Source organism: Nansenia antarctica (genome assembly GCF_963989245.1).
Source record: "Nansenia antarctica genome assembly, chromosome: 14".
NCBI lineage: Eukaryota > Metazoa > Chordata > Actinopteri > Argentiniformes > Microstomatidae > Nansenia > Nansenia antarctica.
The window spans coordinates 14633296-14653702 of record NC_137684.1 but is presented as its reverse complement, the minus strand read 5'-3'; the positions used below and the strand labels follow the sequence as shown (position 1 = coordinate 14653702).

At 44.7% G+C, this 20407-nt stretch overlaps 2 protein-coding genes across 3 annotated transcripts in view; one reads left to right on the top strand and one right to left on the bottom strand.

Moving 5' to 3' along the window:
- Positions 1-4532, top strand: part of LOC308170332 (uncharacterized protein) — a 16377-nt gene extending 11845 nt beyond the window's left edge. Inside the window, exons 15-20 of the mRNA XM_080545103.1 lie at positions 89-201; positions 1229-1374; positions 1476-1570; positions 2409-2487; positions 3003-3111; positions 3437-4532. Of these exons, the coding sequence (XP_080401229.1) occupies positions 89-201; positions 1229-1374; positions 1476-1570; positions 2409-2487; positions 3003-3111; positions 3437-3510 (616 nt within the window). The 3' untranslated portion in view covers positions 3511-4532. The remainder of the gene's footprint in view (positions 1-88; positions 202-1228; positions 1375-1475; positions 1571-2408; positions 2488-3002; positions 3112-3436) is intronic.
- Positions 4533-5532: 1000 nt separating this feature from the next.
- LOC308170333 (kelch domain-containing protein 10-like) lies at positions 5533-20407 on the bottom strand. Of its 2 annotated transcripts, XM_080545105.1 has the most exons (11): positions 20376-20407; positions 19548-19616; positions 18146-18244; positions 14123-14344; positions 12131-12285; positions 11668-11816; positions 11071-11155; positions 10813-10879; positions 10595-10642; positions 8513-8652; positions 5533-7980 (listed from the first exon to the last, which is right to left on the bottom strand). In XM_080545105.1, the coding sequence occupies exons 1-11, from the start codon at positions 20389-20391 to the stop codon at positions 7768-7770; spliced, it is 1263 nt and encodes a 420-aa protein (XP_080401231.1). In that variant the 5' UTR covers positions 20392-20407; the 3' UTR covers positions 5533-7767. The 2 variants fall into 2 exon arrangements, with proteins under 2 accessions (XP_080401231.1, XP_080401230.1); XM_080545104.1 differs by lacking the exon at positions 20376-20407 and having other exon boundaries at positions 19548-19722.

The window sequence follows — 20407 nt, the reverse complement described above, 5'->3', positions numbered from 1 at the left end:
GTGTGTGTGTGCGTGTGTGTGCTTGTGTGTGTGCGTGTGTGTGCGTGTGTGTGCTTGTGTGTGTGTGTGTGTGTGTGTGTGATCTCAGGCCATTGGTGTACACAGTGTCTGTCCTCCTACCTGTGGCTTACATCATTGGCCTCATCTTCACCCTGAAGACACACTCACACATATATGACATCCAGGTCGGCGAAGGACAGGGTAAGGGGGAAATATATACACACACACACACACACACACACACACACACACACACACAAGCACACACACACACACACACACACACACACACACACACACACACACACACTTATGAATATACAGAAACAAATACAGAAAACAAAGACAGGTAAGAGTGGTTTTGTTTTTCTGATTATCTTAAAGAGATATTATATATCAATATTTACCAACTTATAGTCAGATGTTTTTTTTTTTACCTTGAAAGTAGTCAGGCGAAACTGTAATGCATGGTTCAGCATTTGTGGCCAAATCACCATGAGTAAATCACCAAGTAACTTCCAACCAAGTCAGAGAGAGAGATCATTCATTTTGATCCCCAATCACACCCGTAGCGGTGGCTAAAGTGATCTGAAGTTAGTCGTGGCTATTGAAACTAATCTGAATCGTGGATTCCAGTTGCTCCTGGCCCATAGACTATTTTCAAGGTAAGGAAATATCTATAAACTGACTATACATTGTAAAATATTTAACTATCCCTTTAAACAACTTCAACCCTCCATTTCTTCCTTTGTACAGAATGTCAAGACTATTAAAAGCAATGTTCAATTCAATGCTCACCGTAGACTTGGTGTGGCAAGTATTCGACAACGTGTCAGTTCAGGTTACACCTTAACTGCTCCTCCTGATCTACTGCCCCCCAGCACTGCGTCTCCTGAAGACACCCGCTTTTCCCCTCTACTGTGTCCCTAAGACTTCTATTGCCCCCCCTTGTACTGTTTCTCCGGTGTCTATATAAAAATAAAAAAAACTAGGTTTAGAAGAAGGTGATAGAAGAAGGTTTTTCCTTCTATCAGTGGCCCCGGGCCTGAGCTGGATTACTCTTCCTGCTACGACTGGTGGATTGATGATTCACATGCTTAGTCAAATGTATCGATTGTAAGTCGCTTTGGAATAAGGCGTCTGCTAAATGCCAAAAATGTAAATGTAAATGTAAATGTAGTTATGTCACAATGTAGTTATCGCTAACTGCTATCATCTTTCCCTGCAGTAGCGGGTCACCATGGCGCCGTGGTCCTCTGGTCCCGGTGGAGAGCTCTGGTCATCCTCGTCATGGCAACGCTGCTGATGTCTGCCTGTGCTGACCTCACTACCGAACACATCCAGCCCATACTGAGCCAGCCCAATATCTCTCAGGTACACACACACACACACACACACACACACACACACACACACACATCAACCTAATACAGGATGGACTTGGACTTAGTCTTAAGGTTTTTCTCTCTCTTCAGTACTTCATTGGAGTGACGGTTCTGGCCATGGTGCCTGAGATCCCAGAGATCGTGAACGGCATCCAGTTTGCCCTTCAGAACAACATCAGCCTGAGGTACGTCCTTATTGTCCTGAACCCTTCTTCATAAGGGCGACATAACAGTGTCACAACCGGGTTCCCACGGGTTCTTCAATTCTGAAATCTGAATTTAAGGCCTTACGCCTACACCTCTTAAATTTGACTTGTTTAAACCTGCAGGAACCCTGCATAATGACATGACAGATGTGTTTCATTTGTATGATGTCTGCTTATGGCAACTCATAACAAATGAATGATGGTGTCATTAAGATAACTTGTTGACTAGTGGTAAAAGTAAGCAATTTCGCCGAGTGCCGGAAAACCCTGTACAGTGGTAAATGTCTCCACAACCCCCGCCCTCCAATGGTCAATCGGTTGTAACATTAAATTCATTTATTTACATGCATTAATCATTAATGCATATATCCTTCAGATTGATTGGGAGGCGCAATGATACTGGAAATGCGGTCTGAACTGAAGGTTGTTGGGATATGTACCACTGTTGCTAGCCAATCAGAATCCAGTATCCAAACATGCTGTTGTAGAAACAGCCTTTCTGGAGTGAAGTGACTCTCTCTCTCTCTCTCTCTCTCTCTCTCTCTCTCTCTCTCTCTCTCTCTCTGTCTCTCTCTGTCTCTCTCTGTCTCTGTCTCTCTCTCTCTCTCTCTCTGTCTCTCTCTGTCTCTCTCTGTCTCTCTCTCTCTCTGTCTCTCTCTCTCTCTCTCTGTCTCTCTCTCTCTCTCTCTCTCTCTCTGTCTCTCTCTCTGTCTCTCTCTCTCTCTCTCTCTCTGTCTCTCTCTCTCTCTCTCTCTCTGTCTCTCTCTGTCTCTCTCCTCTCTCTCTCTCTCTGTCTCTCTCTCTCTCTCTCTCTCAGTCTGGAGGTGGGTACCTGCATCGCGGTGCAGGTGTGCATGCTGCAGATCCCCCTGCTGGTCTTATTCAACGCCTTCTACGTAAGACCCCCCTGCACTACACACACACACACACACACACACTACACACACACACACACACACACACACTACACACACACACACACACACACACACACACACACACTAAACTTCTACACTACACCTCTACCTGTCACTACTGTACACTACACTTCTACACTACCTTCACCCCTTCAACAACACACCAAACCAGTGGGTCCAGGTCGTTGGAGGCCAGTCCTGCTCCTGGTCCACCATGTCTGCAGGCTCTCATCCAGGGAAGCATCAACTAGTGACTGATCACGCAGCCACGCAGGACCAGCCATCCCTGACATATCTCTAACAGATGAAGACACTTCCTGTCTTTGTGTTGGACAGGATGTCTCTGTCTCTCTCATTGTCTCTCTCTCTCTCTCTCTCTCTCTCTCCTCTGCTGTCCTCTCTCTCTCTCTCTCCCTCTCTCTCTCTCTCGCTCGCTCTCTCACTGTCTCTCTCTCCTCTCTCTCTCTCTCACTTCCTGTCTTTGTGTTGGACAGGATGTTGGCTTTGTGCTCATATTCAGCGACCTGCACCTGTGGGCCAGCATCTTCAGTGTGATCCTGGTCAACTACATCTTCATGGACGGCAAGTCGGACTACTTCCAGGGTGAGTGGGACCCGTCGAACGCCTGTTCGTATGATCCATAACAGAGGCATGGAGCCATGGACTGGTTATTTCTCTGGGAATTCCCCTTATTTGTTGGTTGTTTATGATTGTGATAGATTGCCCTCTAGTGGAGATATTGCAGAATTGTTGTGTGTGTGTGTGCGTGTGTGTGTGTGTGTGTGTGTGTGTGTGAGTGTGAGTGTGAAGGCATAACTGGTTGTTGGCTCAGCACTACTGTAACTGACTGTTTTCATAATGTCAAGATTAAAATGTGTGTGTGTGTGTCTGTGTCTGTGTCTGTGTCTGTGTGTGTCTTGTTTCTCAGGTACTGCTCTTGTGATAGTCTACCTCATCCTGCTGGCTCTCTACTTCTTCGCCCCGTCACCGGCTGGCTGCTGAGAGGACATAAGAGGACATAGAGGACATAGAGGACATAGAGGACCTAGTCTACATGTGTTTTTGAGAACTTGCTTGTTTACAAGCAGACTGAGCTGCGTTCAAGGTCATACATGTTTGTCCGTCAGCGTTTTGGACTTGGTTCACGTCAGACTGCTCACTGTGGCATTCAACATCATACCTTTTCAACTGGTAGTGTACTATACTGTAGTGTCTGATGGCACGATTCTACATTTTCTTTTATATGTACTGTATATATATTTTTTAGGGCATTTCTGCTTTTATTGGGATAGAGATAGTAGAGATTGACAGGGTGGGTGAGAGAGAGGAGGGATGACGATGAGATTATATGGTATGCGCATAATGTGCTACTACGCCCTGAAGTGCCCAATGATTTCACCTTTTTAAACGTTTGTTATTATAACTCCAGCTGGTACGATACTGTATTCTCTCTGTTGCACTGTATCACTAGTCACTCCTGTGAGTGTCGTTCTTATGTTATCATGATGTGTTCAACCCATTGATAATATACTGTATAAATAACATTTTAACCATAAATAAATTAACTTCATTAAACTAGGAGTTCAATTAAGAGTACTGATAATGGACACAGATGGTTTGAGGTTTATGATTAATATCAATGAGGTTTTATGGTTTATTTGAGGTTTATTTTTATTTGAGGTTTATATTTATATTAACTCCCCCTCCCTTCCCATGTGTCCCCCCCTATACTTCTTTTTTTGTTTCTTTTTATGTTACTACTCGATCTTTTCAGTTTGTAAAGCGTCTTTGAGTGTCTAGAAAAGCGCTATATAAGTCTAATGTATTATTATTATTATTATTATGATGATGATGAACAAGAGAATGCGCAAAGACTAATTAGGTTTGTATTCTTATATTTTGAAGCACTGGGGTGTTTGGGCACCATTGTGGATGTTCTGACTGTAAAGAAGATATTTTTGTTGGTGTTTAATAGAAATTAACCTTATTTTGTCAAAGGAGTTGTGAATACTAAATGAATATGTTGGTCCTTTTAAAACATTTGAAGCAGTAAATCTGAATGTTTCATAGGTGTGGTGTGTTCAATGGTCACTGAAGGGATATTTCCTTTGTCAGGTAGTGACTCTAGATGCCAGACAATGTCTGGACTCTGGACAATATCGTGTTTCTGAATCAGTACGAATCAGTGGACTCATTGTTAGCACCTTCTACCCACCATGAATGGTAAATAGACTGCACTTATATAACGCCTTTTTGCTGCTCCAATGCGCTTTACAACGACCTCTCATTCACCCATTCACACACACACCAATGGCGGCAAGCTATGCAAGGCGCCGGCCCGCTCACTGGGAGCAATTTTGGGGTTCAGTGTCTTGCCCAAGGACACTTCGACATGTGGCCAGACGGGGCTCGAACCGCCGATCTGCCAACCTTGTGATCATTAGACGGCGACTCCTGCGCCACAGCCACCCCACCATAAGCATGACATTCCTCCAAATTATTTCCTACATTAACACTCAACTTCTCCCAATTCCTTCTTCGCAATTCATTTGTTTAAATGTGTATTAAACCTCCAGGAGGTAGAGGCTGTGGCTCAGGAGGTAGAGCCGGCAATCTAATGATCGCAAGGTCGTCGGTTCAGCGGTTCGATCCCCGGCTGGCCACGTGTCGAGGTGTCCTTGGGGAAGACACTGAACCCCAAATTGCTCCCAGTGAGCAGGCCGGCGCCTTGCATGGTAGCTTTCCGCCATTGGCGTGTGAATGTGTGTGTGAATGAGAGGCCATTGTAAAGCACTTTGGAATAAGGCGCTACATAAGTGCAGTCCATTTGCTGATGCGTATACGGTACGTGTAAATGTGTATTAAACCACCATATACATGCACCTGCCAAACCAGAAGGTAAAAAAAAACAGTACTTTTTATTGATTTGAACAATGAAATTACAAAATGTCATGAACAGTCATGATGCCTTTACATGTGCAGACAGGGCCAGGGTTGTGGACCACCCTGTGTATATAGTGTGTGTATAGTGACATCATGCACCCTAGGTTGACATGCAAACAAGTCCTGAAAGCCATAATCACTTCCACAATATCCCAAAGCTTGATGCACACTAACAGACATAAAACGGTTGATGCAGAGTTTGGCTCACATATGTTTAAGGCAACACATTTTTGCAGAAATCAATGGACAGACACGTGGAGACAAGGTGCTACGTCCAACGTCTATCCCGACACTCATTCATCTGAAAGGTTGTGAGGAATATAGTGGAACCAGCCCCAGGAGTGGCTGGCGGTTTATATGAGACGGAGCACTTGTGTCCTGTGCAGAAACTGGAATAGAAATGGAAGGCCAGCATCCAGGTGGAGCTGGACAGGTACTGGGCTTCTATCAGTCAGACTGTCTGAGAACATCAAGAGCTTCTCAACCTCGAGATTCAACAACCAACAAAAATGAAAAAAACTAAATCATATTTCTCATTTGTAATATTACTAAAGCCTACTAAAGGTAATATTACTAAAGGTTCATTTTTATTTTAAAATGGTGCGACACTGGCTGTTTTACAGCAACATAGGTTAAAAACATCAGCACCCAATAGAATAATCTGAAAATCAGGCACAAATCAAATCAGAATAAATAAATAACAAATCTTCCGTCCGACAAAAAAAAAATCACTTTTCTGTTCACAAGTTCAGGAATCATGACAGGCCAAGGCTTTGATGTGAGCAGGAGCACTTTAGACACCCAACCAGAAAGGAGTGTGGAGGACAGAATGGGATGACCAGGGGTCAGTAAACAGGATTCACGATTAAACAATAAAGGCACCAACACAAAGTAGAGCTCATCTTTGCATTGGTAACAACATGAGTGGAGGTTACACCACACGTCCATTCCCATTGGCTAAACTGCCAGTTCAAAAGTGTTCTACATGCTACCAAACTGAAATCTTTCTGGTCAATTATTTGTAGGAGTAATACAACAATTTGCTTGACAAATTGAAAATGATCTGAAAAGGCACTGAATGAAGTGAATGACATGCTGTTGGTTTCACTGTGGGAGCTACAGCTTCACACCGTTCTCAGTGACCAATCATGCTTCTGTAAGACAAGTCAGTCAGACACACAGAGGGGCACACGATCATTCACAGTGATGTCATAGCAGAGGAGGGAGGAGCTAATGCCCTGGTCTGGGATCAGTGTCTAGAGGTAGAGTAGCCCTGATATGGCTAGCCTCCGCTACCAACACAATAGTGCAGGCTAGCCATGTCAGGGCTAAAGGTAGAGGCTAGAGACTGATGACAGACTGGGTGATGAAGTTCAATTAGAGCTGCGTTCATTAGAGCTGTGTTCATTAGGGTTTAAACTAGGGTTTAGGGTTGTGTTCATTTGGGTTTAAACAGGAGAAAATGATGGCCAAAGGAAGAGGTGGAACACTGATTTAAATGTTTCCTATGTTTATCCATTTGGAACCCACTGAACATGACCCAGTGAGAAGTTATTTTTAGGAGTTGACCTATGAGCCTGTCACAGAGGACATAGCTGCAGATCTACATATCTAATATAACTTGAACAGATCTGTTTCTCCTCGATGGGAATCTCCATAAAACAGAATGAATTAAAAACAAGAAAACATGTCTGTCAGAAAGGTCAAATGATACCATATCAAAAGAGAGAACCTAAACTATAAAACCCTTCAATAACTCCCATCATTGAACTTAAAAGGCTTTTTTGATGAAACATTCAACTATTCTCTTTTGACAGTGTGTGTGTGTGTGTGTGTGTGTGTGTGTATTTACATGTCAATGTCTCTACAGTATATAGTGTGACTAGGCAAAGAGTGTGGGGTGAGATAAGACGCATGCAAACAAAACAAAACAATGAAAGGAAAAAAAGAAAACAGCATTCAGTGAATCAAGCTGAAACTCCTAACAGGTGAGGAGGTCAAAGGTCAAAGCTGTCCTCAGATACGACCACGTCCGAGGTAAGCACGCACGCATACAAACAGAAAAAAAAATCAGAAAATTTAATTCAAAAGGGCACACATTAAAATGTATGTAAAAAAAAAGGCATCAAAACATTTTGGTTCTCAAATATGATCAGTTGACATCCATTCTGTTCCCTCTGTCCGCTCTCAGAGCTCCCCACATTGATCCGTCAGTCTGTATGTCTGTCTGTCCACTCGTTGGTGGTCAGAGGGTCAGTGCTCATCCATGCACAACTGTTCATCACTGACCTCTGACCCCCTGTGACCCAGCGGTGTCTACTCCTTGAGGCGCTGGACGAGAGTGTTTGTGAGGCCCAGGCTGTGCAGCTGAGGAGGGCTGAGCTGGGCCAGGCGAGGGAAGGCCTTCAGCAGCCTCTCCCAGCTCAGCTCCAGCAGGCTGGGCACCACCAGCCACACCTTGTACAGGGAGCTGGTCCGCCTGTTCTCAGCCGTGTTCACCACCCCGCCATGCACGTACATACAGCCAGCCTACAGGAACCAGACAGACAGAGACAGAACAAGTTAGTGGTCATAATAATAATAATAACAATAATCATAATCATAATCACAATAATCATAATCATAACAATACATTAGACTTATATAGTGCTTTTCGAGACACTCAAAGACACTTTACAAACTGAAAAGATAATAATATAATATAATAATAAGTAATAATAAAAAGAAACAAAATAAATAAAAGAAAGTATAGAGGTCTAATTACTTTGTAAGATTACTAAATCTAAGTCTAGGTGTTTTTGTAGGACAATCTGCTCTGTATACTGCAAGTATATCTAGATTTCGGGCAGAGAAGCGGCGAACAAGCAACGCCAGCGTCCTCTCTCGACCGCCATCTTTAGTTTGTCCGAAGCGATATACTGTATGTACGATGCCAGTGAGCAAATGTGTGTGTGTTTAGATCAACTTCACAGAACTGTGTGACTGCGGCTTTGAAAGTACTGAAGTGTGTGGGTGTGTGAGTGCGCACGTGTGTGTGTGTGTGTGTGTGTTCTGTACTAACCGGAGTGACAGCCGCACAGTGGAAGTATGCTGGCTCAGGCATGATAGTGGGCAGTTTGGTCCATTGGAAAGTCTGCAGGTTAATCTTCCACAGGTCAGCCAGGATTAGCTCCCCGTTATAACCACCACATATAAACACCTCTGGGCAGAGACAGACAGACAGACAGACAGGGAGGGAGGGAGGGAGGGAGGGAGCGAGAGCAAGAGAGAGAGTTTAATGCACCTTTTCACTGCCTGGTCACAGAGATGCTGTAAAGTGAGTGTGCAGACTAAGGCCTGGACTACACATATATGGATATTTTTCTAAACGCAAATTTTTTTGTACAATTGGGCCTCTCAACCATACGAACACGGCGTTTTCAGTCACATAAACAGAGATTTCTCTTAACGGATAAAAAAGTGAAGAAATAAAAAAAATATCCGATTGAGTGGATCAGTGTGGTTATGTTAAACGGAGCTGGTGTTAATGCAATGACGTCAAGTGTCGAGCTGTTCACACATGCGCATTGAAGCAAAACGGTTGTCAACAGCAACAATGGCTCAACTTCATCGTCGGTCTACACAAAATAATCAGTTTTTGCTTTCTTCTTGGTCGCCATAACTTGCTTTTCTGTCTGTTTTGTACTTTTCTTTTCTGTCAGTTTCAAAGAGTTTGGTCTGTTTACGTTTTGAGTCACTGCCGCCGTTTGATTACAACTGACTGCGCCGCATGCCCATAACGTTCTTCTACGGTATTTGACAGATCGTGTTCAGTTTTGGCTTTTCATATAGACAGAGATATTTTTGTGGTGTTAAACGAGGACGAAAATATCAGCTTAAAAAAATATCCATATACGTGTAGTCCAGGCCTTATAAATATCATATACGTGTAGCAGGGTTTCCGTTAACCGGTAATTACCGGTCTTTGTCCGGTAAAATTTGTTGAAGTCCGACAAATTGAAAACTCGGACAAAATGTCCGGTGAAAATAATTCCCTCTAAGCACAATTTGAATACAATTCGCTAAAGTTCACATTTTGTATTCAAATTGGCTTCGGGACACCATTTTCAGCTGAGCACCAAACACACACACACTCGTGCACACACGGCACTGCCCGAGAGAGAAGGACCCGCCCCCTTTAGTTAGCCTATAGGCTGGCTGGAGGGGGCGGGTCCTTCTCTCTCGGGCAGTGTTGTGTGTGTGTGAGTGTGTGTGTGTTTGGTGCTCAGCTGAAAATGGTGGCCCGAAGCGGAGCGCCTTAACTTTATTGCACAATAACAAGGATAACAAACGAAACGGACAACATTTACACTAAGATGGAGACAAACTTCAGCGATATGATCTAACAGCCGGTCTTCAGGACGACATACAGACCCGTATGAGCTTACAGGGCTATCCCCTAAGTATGATTTGACAGGCAGCTAAACGAAATGCCTTCCCAACCAGCGAGACCTGGGGGGTGTTCCATCAACGTCGCTGAAGGAAAGTCTAGGCTTATTTTGACAAGTCTCGCGAGATCTATCAAGATATGCCTGGCTCTTTTTAAGAGTCTCGCGAGACTTGGCGAAATGGGCCTGGATTTTCCTTTGGCGACGTTGATGGAATACCCCCCTGGTTATAGAAATGACGTTGTTTTATTGATTAAAAAAAAGGCTAAAACTGGAAAGAGAAAATAGAAAACTCACATTAATCCCAAACAATTTAACAAACTTCAGTTAACGTAATGTGGAGTCCGTTCATTGATCGATGCTGTCTGTTCAGTTCCCAGTGAGGCGCCCGTTCAGCGCTGGACATAATGGCATAGCGCGCATGCGAATCATGTTATATTATTATATATTATATAGCTCGCATCTAATCGTATCGGATGAGAAATAGACATTAAATGGCATATATAGGCCGCTACACAACAGTAATCACCGCGACAAACAGCTATATTATATTTTAATGATGACCGGAAAAATTCACGTTTGTCCGGTAAATCGAAATCTTCCCGGACACGATGTCCGACGGCAAATTTCTCTACCGGAAACCCTGACGTGTAGTCCAGGCCTTATAAATATCCATATACGTGTAGTCCAAGCCTAAATGTAGAATCATGTCTCACCTTGCCTGACCTGCACAGAGCTGTGACATCGCCGTGCAGCAGGGTACCCTGACAACGACAACAAGACACACGTTACCCCTCCACTTTCACCACGAGAGGGAGGGATGCCGTCTATCATCCACCTGGTATGTTTTAGAAAGTGGCACATTCACAAGACACCATGTCAAGCATGTTCACACTAGAACAGGAAAGCACCATCCTATCTTTTCACAACAAACCTATTTTTTCATGAGGTTTCGTGACAATCACCTCCCAATAGTTGGTCTCCAAGTTGTAGGCATGTATCTGGAGAGAGTCATAATGTAAACGCAACGTATTCAGTTACACAATTCCACAGCTTGTGTAAAAAAACATATTTATTGTTTGACCAGGCTTCGATTGCATGTCATTTAAGTGTCAGAAGGGCACAGAACTGCCTGTTTAAATCAGACACAAAGAGAATCGTTTCTGCAGGCGTGCGTTCGCCGCTCCTCTACCTTGTCTAGGGGATATGACGTCCAGGACGTCCCTCCTCCTAGGATGTAGATTCTCTGGTCGTCGTGGGCCAGCTCATGTCTGTACCTGAGGGGAAACAGAACAACAACATTAAAGGTAAGTAAGTAAGTAAGGTTTATTTATATAGCACACATTTACAACGACAAACAGCCGCCCAAAGTGCAGATAAAAAGATAAAGAGAAAAACAAAATAAAAGAGATCAAATACATATAAAAAAACAGATAAAATACACTAAAAACAAGGTGCAATACAAATAAAAGTGCAAAAAGTGCAGTGTCGGGTGGCAGGCTCACCTCAGGTCAAAGGCCAGGGAGAAGAGATGTGTTTTAGCTAGTTTTTTTTTTTTTTTTTTTTTTTAAAAGCCTCGATGCTCTGGGCGGATCTGATGTGGAGGGGGAGACTATTCCAGAGCCTAGGGGCTGCTTTTGGGGCTCTATCCCCTCTTGTTTTTAGTTTAGTCCTAGTAGGGACCTCCAGAAGCAGTTGGTCAGCTGACCTAAGGGCTCTGGATGGAGTGTGGTGGCGCAATAGGTATGAGTTTACAAAACAGTCGGGGCGCTGTGCGGACCGTACTGACCTCTCCTCGGGCAGGTCTGTGGGGGGGTTGTTGGGCTTCAGGTGGGTCCACTCCCTGGTCGTCAGGTCCAGCCTGTGCAGGTCTGGGCTGTAAACATAGCCTGTCGTCCCCCCAAACACATACAGGTAACCGTTTATGACGGCCATAGCCTGGAGGTGGACAGAGGGGGTGGGGTGGTGAGAGTAGGAGAGAAGCAGAGAGAGAGAGAGAGAGAGAGAGATTCATTGTTTCCCTTTCAATAGCAGTCATGCGGAACTTAATAATAATCATAATCATCATCATAATAATACATTAGACTTATATAGCGCTTTTCTAGACACTCAAAGACACTTTACAAACTGAAAAGATTGAGTAGTAATAATAAAAAGACACCAAAAAATAAATAAAAGAAAGTATAGGGGCCTAATTAAGGTAGTGCTAGAACAGTGGGTTTCTTAGGTTTGGCCAGGTGAGGACTCTTTACCTGCCCGTAGATTCTGTTGGGCTTCTTCCCTCTGCAGTTGAGCAGGTTCCAGCGTCTGTACTGACTGTTGCAGACGTGGACGTCGTTCCCGTTGTTTTCGCCAAACGGAATCCCGGTGCCGCCGAAAACCAGCAGGTTGTTGCCGTGTAAGACCGCTGCAAGAACCAGAGAGAAACGAGGGAAAAAGAAAAACACTATTAAACTGTTCAAAGCCTGCACAGAGACTTCTAGCAGTTTGACATCAGAGTATGTTCAGAATACATTAGAAATATAACAACAATGCAAGGACAGACACCCAACAATGGAACTATACTCTTGTGCCATGTTATCTACTACAGCAACAGCATAAATGCTGCATGGCTCAACATCCATGACAACCCTGGATACAGACGTCATGACAGCCCTGGATACAGACGTCATAACAACCCTGGGTACAGACGTCATGACAACCCTGGGTAAAGACGTCATGACAACCCTGGGTACAGACGTCATGACAACCCTGGGTACAGACGTCATGACAACCCTGGGTACAGACGTCATGACAGCCCTGGATACAGACGTCATGACAACCCTGGATACAGACGTCATGACAACCCTGGGTACCTGGGTACAGACGTCATGACAACCCTGGGTACAGACGTCATGACAACCCTGGGTACAGACGTCATGACAACCCTGGGTACAGACGTCATGACAACCCTGGGTACAGACGTCATGACAACCCTGGGTACAGACGTCATGACAACCCTGGGTACAGACGTCATGACAACCCTGGGTACAGACGTCATGACAACCCTGGGTACAGACGTCATGACAACCCTGGGTACAGACGTCATGACAACCCTGGATACAGACGTCATGACAGACAGGTGTACAACGCCATGTTGGTCCAGATAATGAGTTGTGTGTGTGTGTGTGTGTGTCTGTGTGTCTGTGTGTGTGTGTGTGTCTGTGTGTCTGTGTGTGTCTGTGTGTGTGTGTGTGTGTCTGTCTGTGTGAGTGTGTGTGTGTGTGTCTGTGTGTGTCTGTGTGTCGGTCTGTCTGTGTGTGTGTGTCTGTGTGTGTGTGTGTGTCTGTGTGTGTGTGTGTCTGTGTGTCTGTGTGTCGGTCTGTTTGTGTGTGTGTGTCTGTCTGTCTGTCTGTCTGTGTGTGTGTGTGTCTGTGTGTGTCTGTCTGTGTGTGTGTGTGTGTGTGTGTGTGTGTGTGTGTGTCTGTGTGTGTCTGTGTCTGTCTGTGTCTGTGTGTCGGTCTGTGTGTCTGTGTGTGTCTGTGTGTGTCTGTGTGTGTCTGTGTGTGTCTGTGTGTGTCTGTGTGTGTCTGTGTGTGTCTGTGTGTGTCTGTGTGTGTGTCTGTGTGTGTGTCTGTGTGTCTGTGTGTGTGTCTGTGTGTGTCTGTGTGTGTGTGTGTCTGTGTGTGTCTGTGTGTGTCTGTGTCGGTCTGTGTGTCGGTCTGTCTGTGTGTCGGTCTGTCTGTGTGTGTCTGTCTGTGTGTGTGTGTCTGTGTGTGTGTGTGTGTGTGTGTGTCTGTGTGTGTGTGTCTGTGTGTGTGTGTCTGTGTGTGTGTGTCTGTGTGTCTGTGTGTGTGTGTCTGTGTGTGTGTGTGTCTGTGTGTGTGTGTGTCTGTGTGTGTGTGTCTGTGTGTGTGTGTCTGTGTGTGTGTGTCTGTGCGTGTGTGTCTGTGTCTGTCTTTGTGTGTCTGTGTCGGTCTGTGTCGGTCTGTGTCGGTCTGTCTGTGTGTCGGTCTGTCTGTGTGTGTCTGTCTGTGTGTGTGTGTCTGTGTGTGTGTGTCTGTGTGTGTGTGTGTGTCTGTGTGTGTGTGTGTCTGTGTGTGTGTGTGTCTGTGTGTGTGTGTCTGTGTGTGTGTGTGCGCGTGTCTGTGTGTGTCTGTGTGTGTGTGTGTCTGTGTGTGTGTGTGTCTGTGTGTGTGTGTGTGTGTCTGTGTGTGTGTGTCTGTCTGTGTGTGTGAGACTGACAGTGTATCTCTGGTCCTCACCTGACATGGAGGCCAGCTCCGTGGGCATGTAGCCCTCTGTGCGCACCTGCTGCCAGGTGGCCGTGGCGAAGTGAAACTTCCACAGTTCTCTGAACAGGGGATAGTCTTCGTTCTCCGAGCCGCCCGCCTCGTCAAAGTCTGGGTTGTAGCCTCCGAACACGTACAGGTTGGCGCTGTCCGCCACGCAACGGTGGCCGCTGCGGGCCGGGGGGGCACAGTGACCTGGGAGGGGACAGAGGGAACAGAGGGGGTCACCGCCAGAAGGGCTTGTTCAGGACGTTGCAGCATGATGATGGACTGCACTTATATACGGTAGTGCCTTTATCCAAAGCGCTTTACAACGGCCTCTCATTCACCCATTCACACACACCAATGGCGAGGTAGGCAAGCAACCATGCAAGGCGCTGACCCGCTCACTGAGAGCAATTTGGGGTTCAGTGTCTTGCCCAAGGACACTTCGACATGTGGCCAGCCGGGGCTCGAACCGCCGATCTGCCAACCTTGCGATCATTAGACGGCGGCTCTACCTCCTGCACCACAGCCGCCCTTCTTAGTCAAGGATCTGAGATGGTCTACAGAGCCGTGGAACAGCAGGTCTGGTAGAAAAGGATTCTAGATGTTAAAATCCATTGAAGTAATCCAGCGGGTTTCACACAATTTCTACCTGAAGACATTCTCCCTTCCATAATACGCACCACAGATAACCAAAAACATGACCGTGCATGCCTCAAGATGACAGCTTATGATGTAAACATAATAGTGTTGATCATGATATGCAAAAGAATCAACATAGCGCTTACACAAACTAACCAGAAAACTCTGAAAGCAAGTCCTTGATGAAGGCCAGTGTGAGGTTCAATCATTCATCTACTGTTGTTTACGTCCCGGTATCTTATTTCAATGTTTTGTAACACAGTGTTTCCTCTACATGCATTTCATCGTGGCGGACCGCCACGATGGAATTTCCTCCGCCACCATTCAGATTTCTCAACCCCCAAAAAAAAAAAAATTTAGGCCGCTTTTCAGACCTTCACAGCGCTAGACACACCCACAAGCGCTGAAACTGGACCAGTCCGTGTGTGTCGCGAGTATTGAACTTGAGGCTGCGTTCGTAAATTCGCTCTGAGAGCCCCGGAGCGCACACTGGGTTCAACGTCATAAAGGGACCAAGTCATTTGATTGGACAAGAGGCATTCCGTGAGTGCTGATCAGATTTCCAGAGCGTATTTACGAACACGCCCTGGCTGTCACCCGAACACCGCGAGCTAGCGTAGTGTAGTGTAGTATAGGATGCGTAGTGTAGTGTAGTGTAGGATGGAGAGAGAGAGGAGAAGCCTCTCTATGTGTTACCTATGTCCAGTGTACTAGAACCACTCTAACAGGAGTGTTTGTCCGTGAATAACACCGGCTATGCCCGGGGTAGAAACACAAGACTATAGCTGGATAAGGTCTACAGGTCTACACGGTCATTTTAAGCCGTCGACCAGCCCTCTACGACCACGGGAAGTCATGTTAAAAGTGAAGATACTTCTGTTAAACTAAGCTAAGCTAAACATCGCTAACTCCCTCCTGGGCTTAAAGTGACAAGTAATAACGTTGTGAAAAAAAACGTCAGATCAGTGTTTTTGTTTTTATTGACAACGGAATTACATGCTGGAAAAACATGCAGACACAGACAATAAGAGACACACGGGAGAAGTACAGGAAAACATTTTATTTTTTTGGGCCATCCTCGAGTTTTGGCTGAAATTACGTCGTTGTTTTGAGCGCGCGTGCGCGTTTCATGCGCGTGCACGGTCAGCACTACCCGCCACCATTGTAAAAATTCCTGGAGGAAACACTGTAACATATCTACTGTGGATGTGGAACTGCCAGCAGCACATACTGTAGTTTGAGTTCTCTGTGTGTAATGATTAACTGTTCGAGTCTGAGAGTCTTATCACTAAGAACCTACTGTATGTAAATACCAGATCATTTGATCCCGTAGCTAAACATTGACAAGACTAGAGAAATGCTGCAGAAAACTGATCCATTTGAATCCAGGGACGGGGTGCTACTATGCAGGGTCCAGGGGAGGCTGTTGGGAATGGGAATGGTAAATGGACTGCACTTATATAGCGCCTTTTTTGCTGCTCCAAAGCGCCAACGGCCTCTCATTCACCCATTCACACACCAATGGCCGCAAGCTACCATGCAAGGCACCGGCCCGCTCACTGGGAGCAATTTGGGGTTCAGTGTCTTGCCCAAGAACACTTTGACATGTGGCCAGCCGGGGCTCGAACCACCATTCTGCCAACCATGCGATCATTAGACGGCGGCTCTACCTCCTGCGCCACAGCCCCCCCATTCCTCATTCCCTTCATTACAAACGAGCCTGTCCTCCAATGTCTACCTCCACCAGCAATATGTGGACCTATAATATCCTGCTCGCTATCACAACAACATTAAAGAACAGCATATGATTTACAATAGAAAACAAGAGAAAGAGGTTGTCTACAGAGAGGGTTAGCCTTCCTGACAGTCGTTCACATTCAAAACTCAAAAGGAGAGACACAGGAGGTCAGAAAGCTTCGTCGGTCCCACTGAGACAGCTGGAGAATAGAGGTGGAGAATAGAGGTGGAGAATAGAGAACAGTGAAAAACAGAAAGAACAAAAACAAGGTCCTGAAGTATTACTAGGAAGAGTAAAAGTAGGAGTCCCCTGATAGCAGAGCAACAAAGGGAGGAGATGTGGTAAGGAAGTGACTGTGACCTGCTGTAGGGCTGCCACGATTAGTCGACTAGTCGCGACGACGTCGATTACCAAAATCGTCGCCGACATATTTGGTAATCGACGTCGTCGCATGTTTTTTTGGAGCTGAAATAAGCGATAAGCATTCGTTTTTCTTCCCTGAAGCTGCCACTGGCTAGCGTCTCCCAGTGTCTTTGATGTACATGCGCAGTGTCGGTCATCCGGGGCACACGTGACGTCCCCGGAAAAACAAACAGAGAAATGTCTTCCCGTCCTCGTACCTCTAAAGTGTGGGAGCATTTCAACCACAACGTTGAAAAAAAGAATGTAAAATATACAATGTGCAAAGCTGAACTCGCTTATCATGGCAGCACGTCTATGATGCGCGAGCATCTCAAAAGGAAGCACGTTGTGGCAGATGACGAGGAAGACGATGGCTCGTCTCGGTAAGCTAGTTAGCTTGTTATTGGCTAACGATATCGTTACGTTAAAAGCCTTCTTACATTATTTTACGTTATGTGCTGCAACGTTGTCATCAAAGCGATACTTATCAAATAGCTAAAAATGTTGTCTTAACGTTACAGTGCTAAGAAGGCGCGTTCTATGGAAGTTATCTTGTCAAGATGCCAACGTGCATTTCCTCGCTATGAATGAATAGTCCACACAGGAGAGAAACAATTTCTTTGCTCAGTCTCCTGCACTTTTCTTTGTTATGTTATTTGATTGAGACCAAACCTTTTCTCTACAAACATTTCTTTTTGTGGATAATTGCTCTTTTTTAGTTTGCTTAGTGCCTACCTCATTTTATTTTGCAGCACTATTCAATACATTTAATATGTATGTTTGATGCCAGAGATGAGTGAAGCAAAGCAAAACTTTTGTACTCTGTACAAGTATTTATTTTTGTTTTTGTATTCTTTTGGTTGCCTAGTGCCTAGCCTACCTCATTTTACTCAGCAGTTTGCACTCTCTACTACTCTTTACATTACATTACATGCAAGTGATGCCAGAAATAAATCTGCAAAGTTCATTAAAATATCTATTTTTGAGTGAACAATCATTTTAATTGTCTTTATTTTTAGTTAGCACATGCCTACAACAACAACTAACAACTTCAAGCTAAATTTAGAAGCTGATTTAGAAGATGATAGCTAAATAAGAGCGATTGAGTAATTGTGCGATAAGCTGTAATTTATGATCCGATTAGTCGACTAATCGTTAAAATAATCGGCGACTAGTCGACTATGAAAATAATCGTTTGTGGCAGCCCTAACCTGCTGTTAGTTACCCACCTTCTCTAAGGAACCTGTTCGGGATCCGGAGGTTGGGGCACGATGGGGGGAAGATCCGCCGGGCTTGAAGCCATCTGGCCATCGCTCTCTTCTTAGAGCCTGTTAGCCACCACATTAATCAACTGGGTTAACCATCAACACACACTCTTTTTTTTTTACTGTACACTTGGGGTCTAGGCCACATTTACTTTAACCTGTAGTCTAACCTGTACTCTAACCTGTACTCTAACCTGTGCTCTAACCCAGTGTTTCTCAACCCTCTCCTCTGGGCGCCCCAGCCGCTCCACATATTTGATCTGTTCCACCACCAGCACACCTGATTCAACTAATCAAGTACAAAGCAATTATTATGTTTGCGGCTGGGGCGCCCCGAGGAGAGGGTTGAGAAACACTGGGTTAGAGCACTGGGTTGAACTGAACTCAATCGCTTCCTGTAACCATGAATGAGTTTCTACTGGAGTTTTGGACCACTCTTCTTCTCCCAACTGCTGTTTTGTGACGCTCCACAGGTGTTCTATGGGATTTAGATCTGGACTCATTGCTGGCCACTTCAGAACTCTCCAGCACTTTGTCTTAAACCATGTCTGGGTGATTTTTGAAGTGTGCTTTGGGTCATTGTGCTGCTGGATGACCCATGACGGAGTGTTGTATATACAAGTGTTGATATTAGTTTACCAGGGCCTATAATATGTTTTGTTATTATTGAGGTTTGATGTTTTTCCAAACACAGAAGTCAAAGTCTTTGCATATCCCTTTTTTAAATCACTGAAGATGGAGAAATGTGGCTTGATTGACTTAATTTCCCCCAAAACTATACACTCTTTGCTTTTTACCCAATTTGATTGGCATGATATGAATATCACATGAACGCAGAACGCCCCCAAAAGATAACACTGAGCTGCAGCACTGCCTGAAACCAAAATGGCAAATTTCCTGCAGGTCAAGTGAAGTCATATTTACTATAAGTACATTTGACAAGACTCAACACAGTTAAAATAAGAGGTAAGATGGAATAGTTAGTTAGTTAGTTAGTTAGATTGGTCTGAATGGCATTGGTCTGAATGGCATTGTCTATACTGTGCGAAATAAGGACTGTATACTAGTTAAGAAGGATATGGGGGAAATGGCGATGATGACATAATAATAATAATCCGCATGAACTGTCAGCTAGCCAAGGCGCCTGCAACAACAACTTAGTATTAGCCGCAGCCCTCTCTCATTTAAACACGTTAGCTGCCAAAGTTTTAAATAAAAACAAGAAACGGAGCTGTAGTTTATCTGGCAATGTAAACATGGGAAGAGCTTGCAGCCTCCCTTCACGAATGATTAGTAAGAGTGTGAATGTTAGTGAATAATAATAATAATAGCATCTCTGGCTAGCCACTCCAGTGTGTTTACAGACCTGAGTCTCTGATGGGAGGCCTCCCCGAGAGCTTCTCGAATCTGTTGAGCTGATTCAAGCCTTCTTCATCTTCCGAGGAGGACATTTTGAAATGGAAGTGACAGTCAATTAAACAAATAAAGAGTTAATTCAATTGAATTAATATTGTCGCATCGAACTTCACCGCAAGGCACCAAAACAACAAACCACACACACATGCGCCCACGTCAACTTGAAGCGTCGTTCGCTCCAGCTGAAATGCTTCAACCAATCAGAGAAACGGGGGTGCGTTCAAGAGTTTAACGTACTCTAGAACCTTTAGTGTGGTATGGTTGCAAAACATACTAAACAAGCACAGTCTATGGAGACGGTCATGAGAGAAGGGTCCAGCTGCGAAAATGATCGGTCATATCCATAAATACTTGAACTCGAAAAATGATATATGGAAAATTCAATGATATATCTCCATGGAAATGCTGGAAATGTGTTTGTTTTTGTGACGTCACGCGATTTACGTAAACTTTTGTCTTCCTCAGCCACCGTAGTTTAGGCGCGGTATGGTGACGTGTCTGAACCAAATATGGTCTTAAAACCGGTTGAGACTACTTGGGTCATAAAGAGGATAACAGACCGTTGGAGTTAACCTTGATTTATAACTCAACTAATGACTCAAAATCATTACAGAACAATTATATTTGCATACTACTTGGCTGGCAGAGGCAGTCAATGATAAACCAGATTTCAAAACATTATTTGAGCATTATTCTCTCAAAGGGACAACAAACGATAGCTTTATATATTACACTTTTTACCTGCCCACTGTTTTGGGAAAGAAATTGTTAGAATTACCCCTTTGAGTCAACATTATCCAGGCCCAACCT

Bases quoted from the DNA above. Each gene is read 5' to 3' on its own strand.
- LOC308170333 (XM_080545105.1), bottom strand. The intron at 14,345-18,145 runs GTGGGTAACTAA...GTCCCCTCCCAG, and splicing joins GAACAGGTTCCTTAGAGAAG to GTCACTGTGCCCCCCCGGCC. The intron at 8,653-10,594 runs GTGAGACATGAT...GTCTCTGCCCAG, and splicing joins CTCTGTGCAGGTCAGGCAAG to AGGTGTTTATATGTGGTGGT.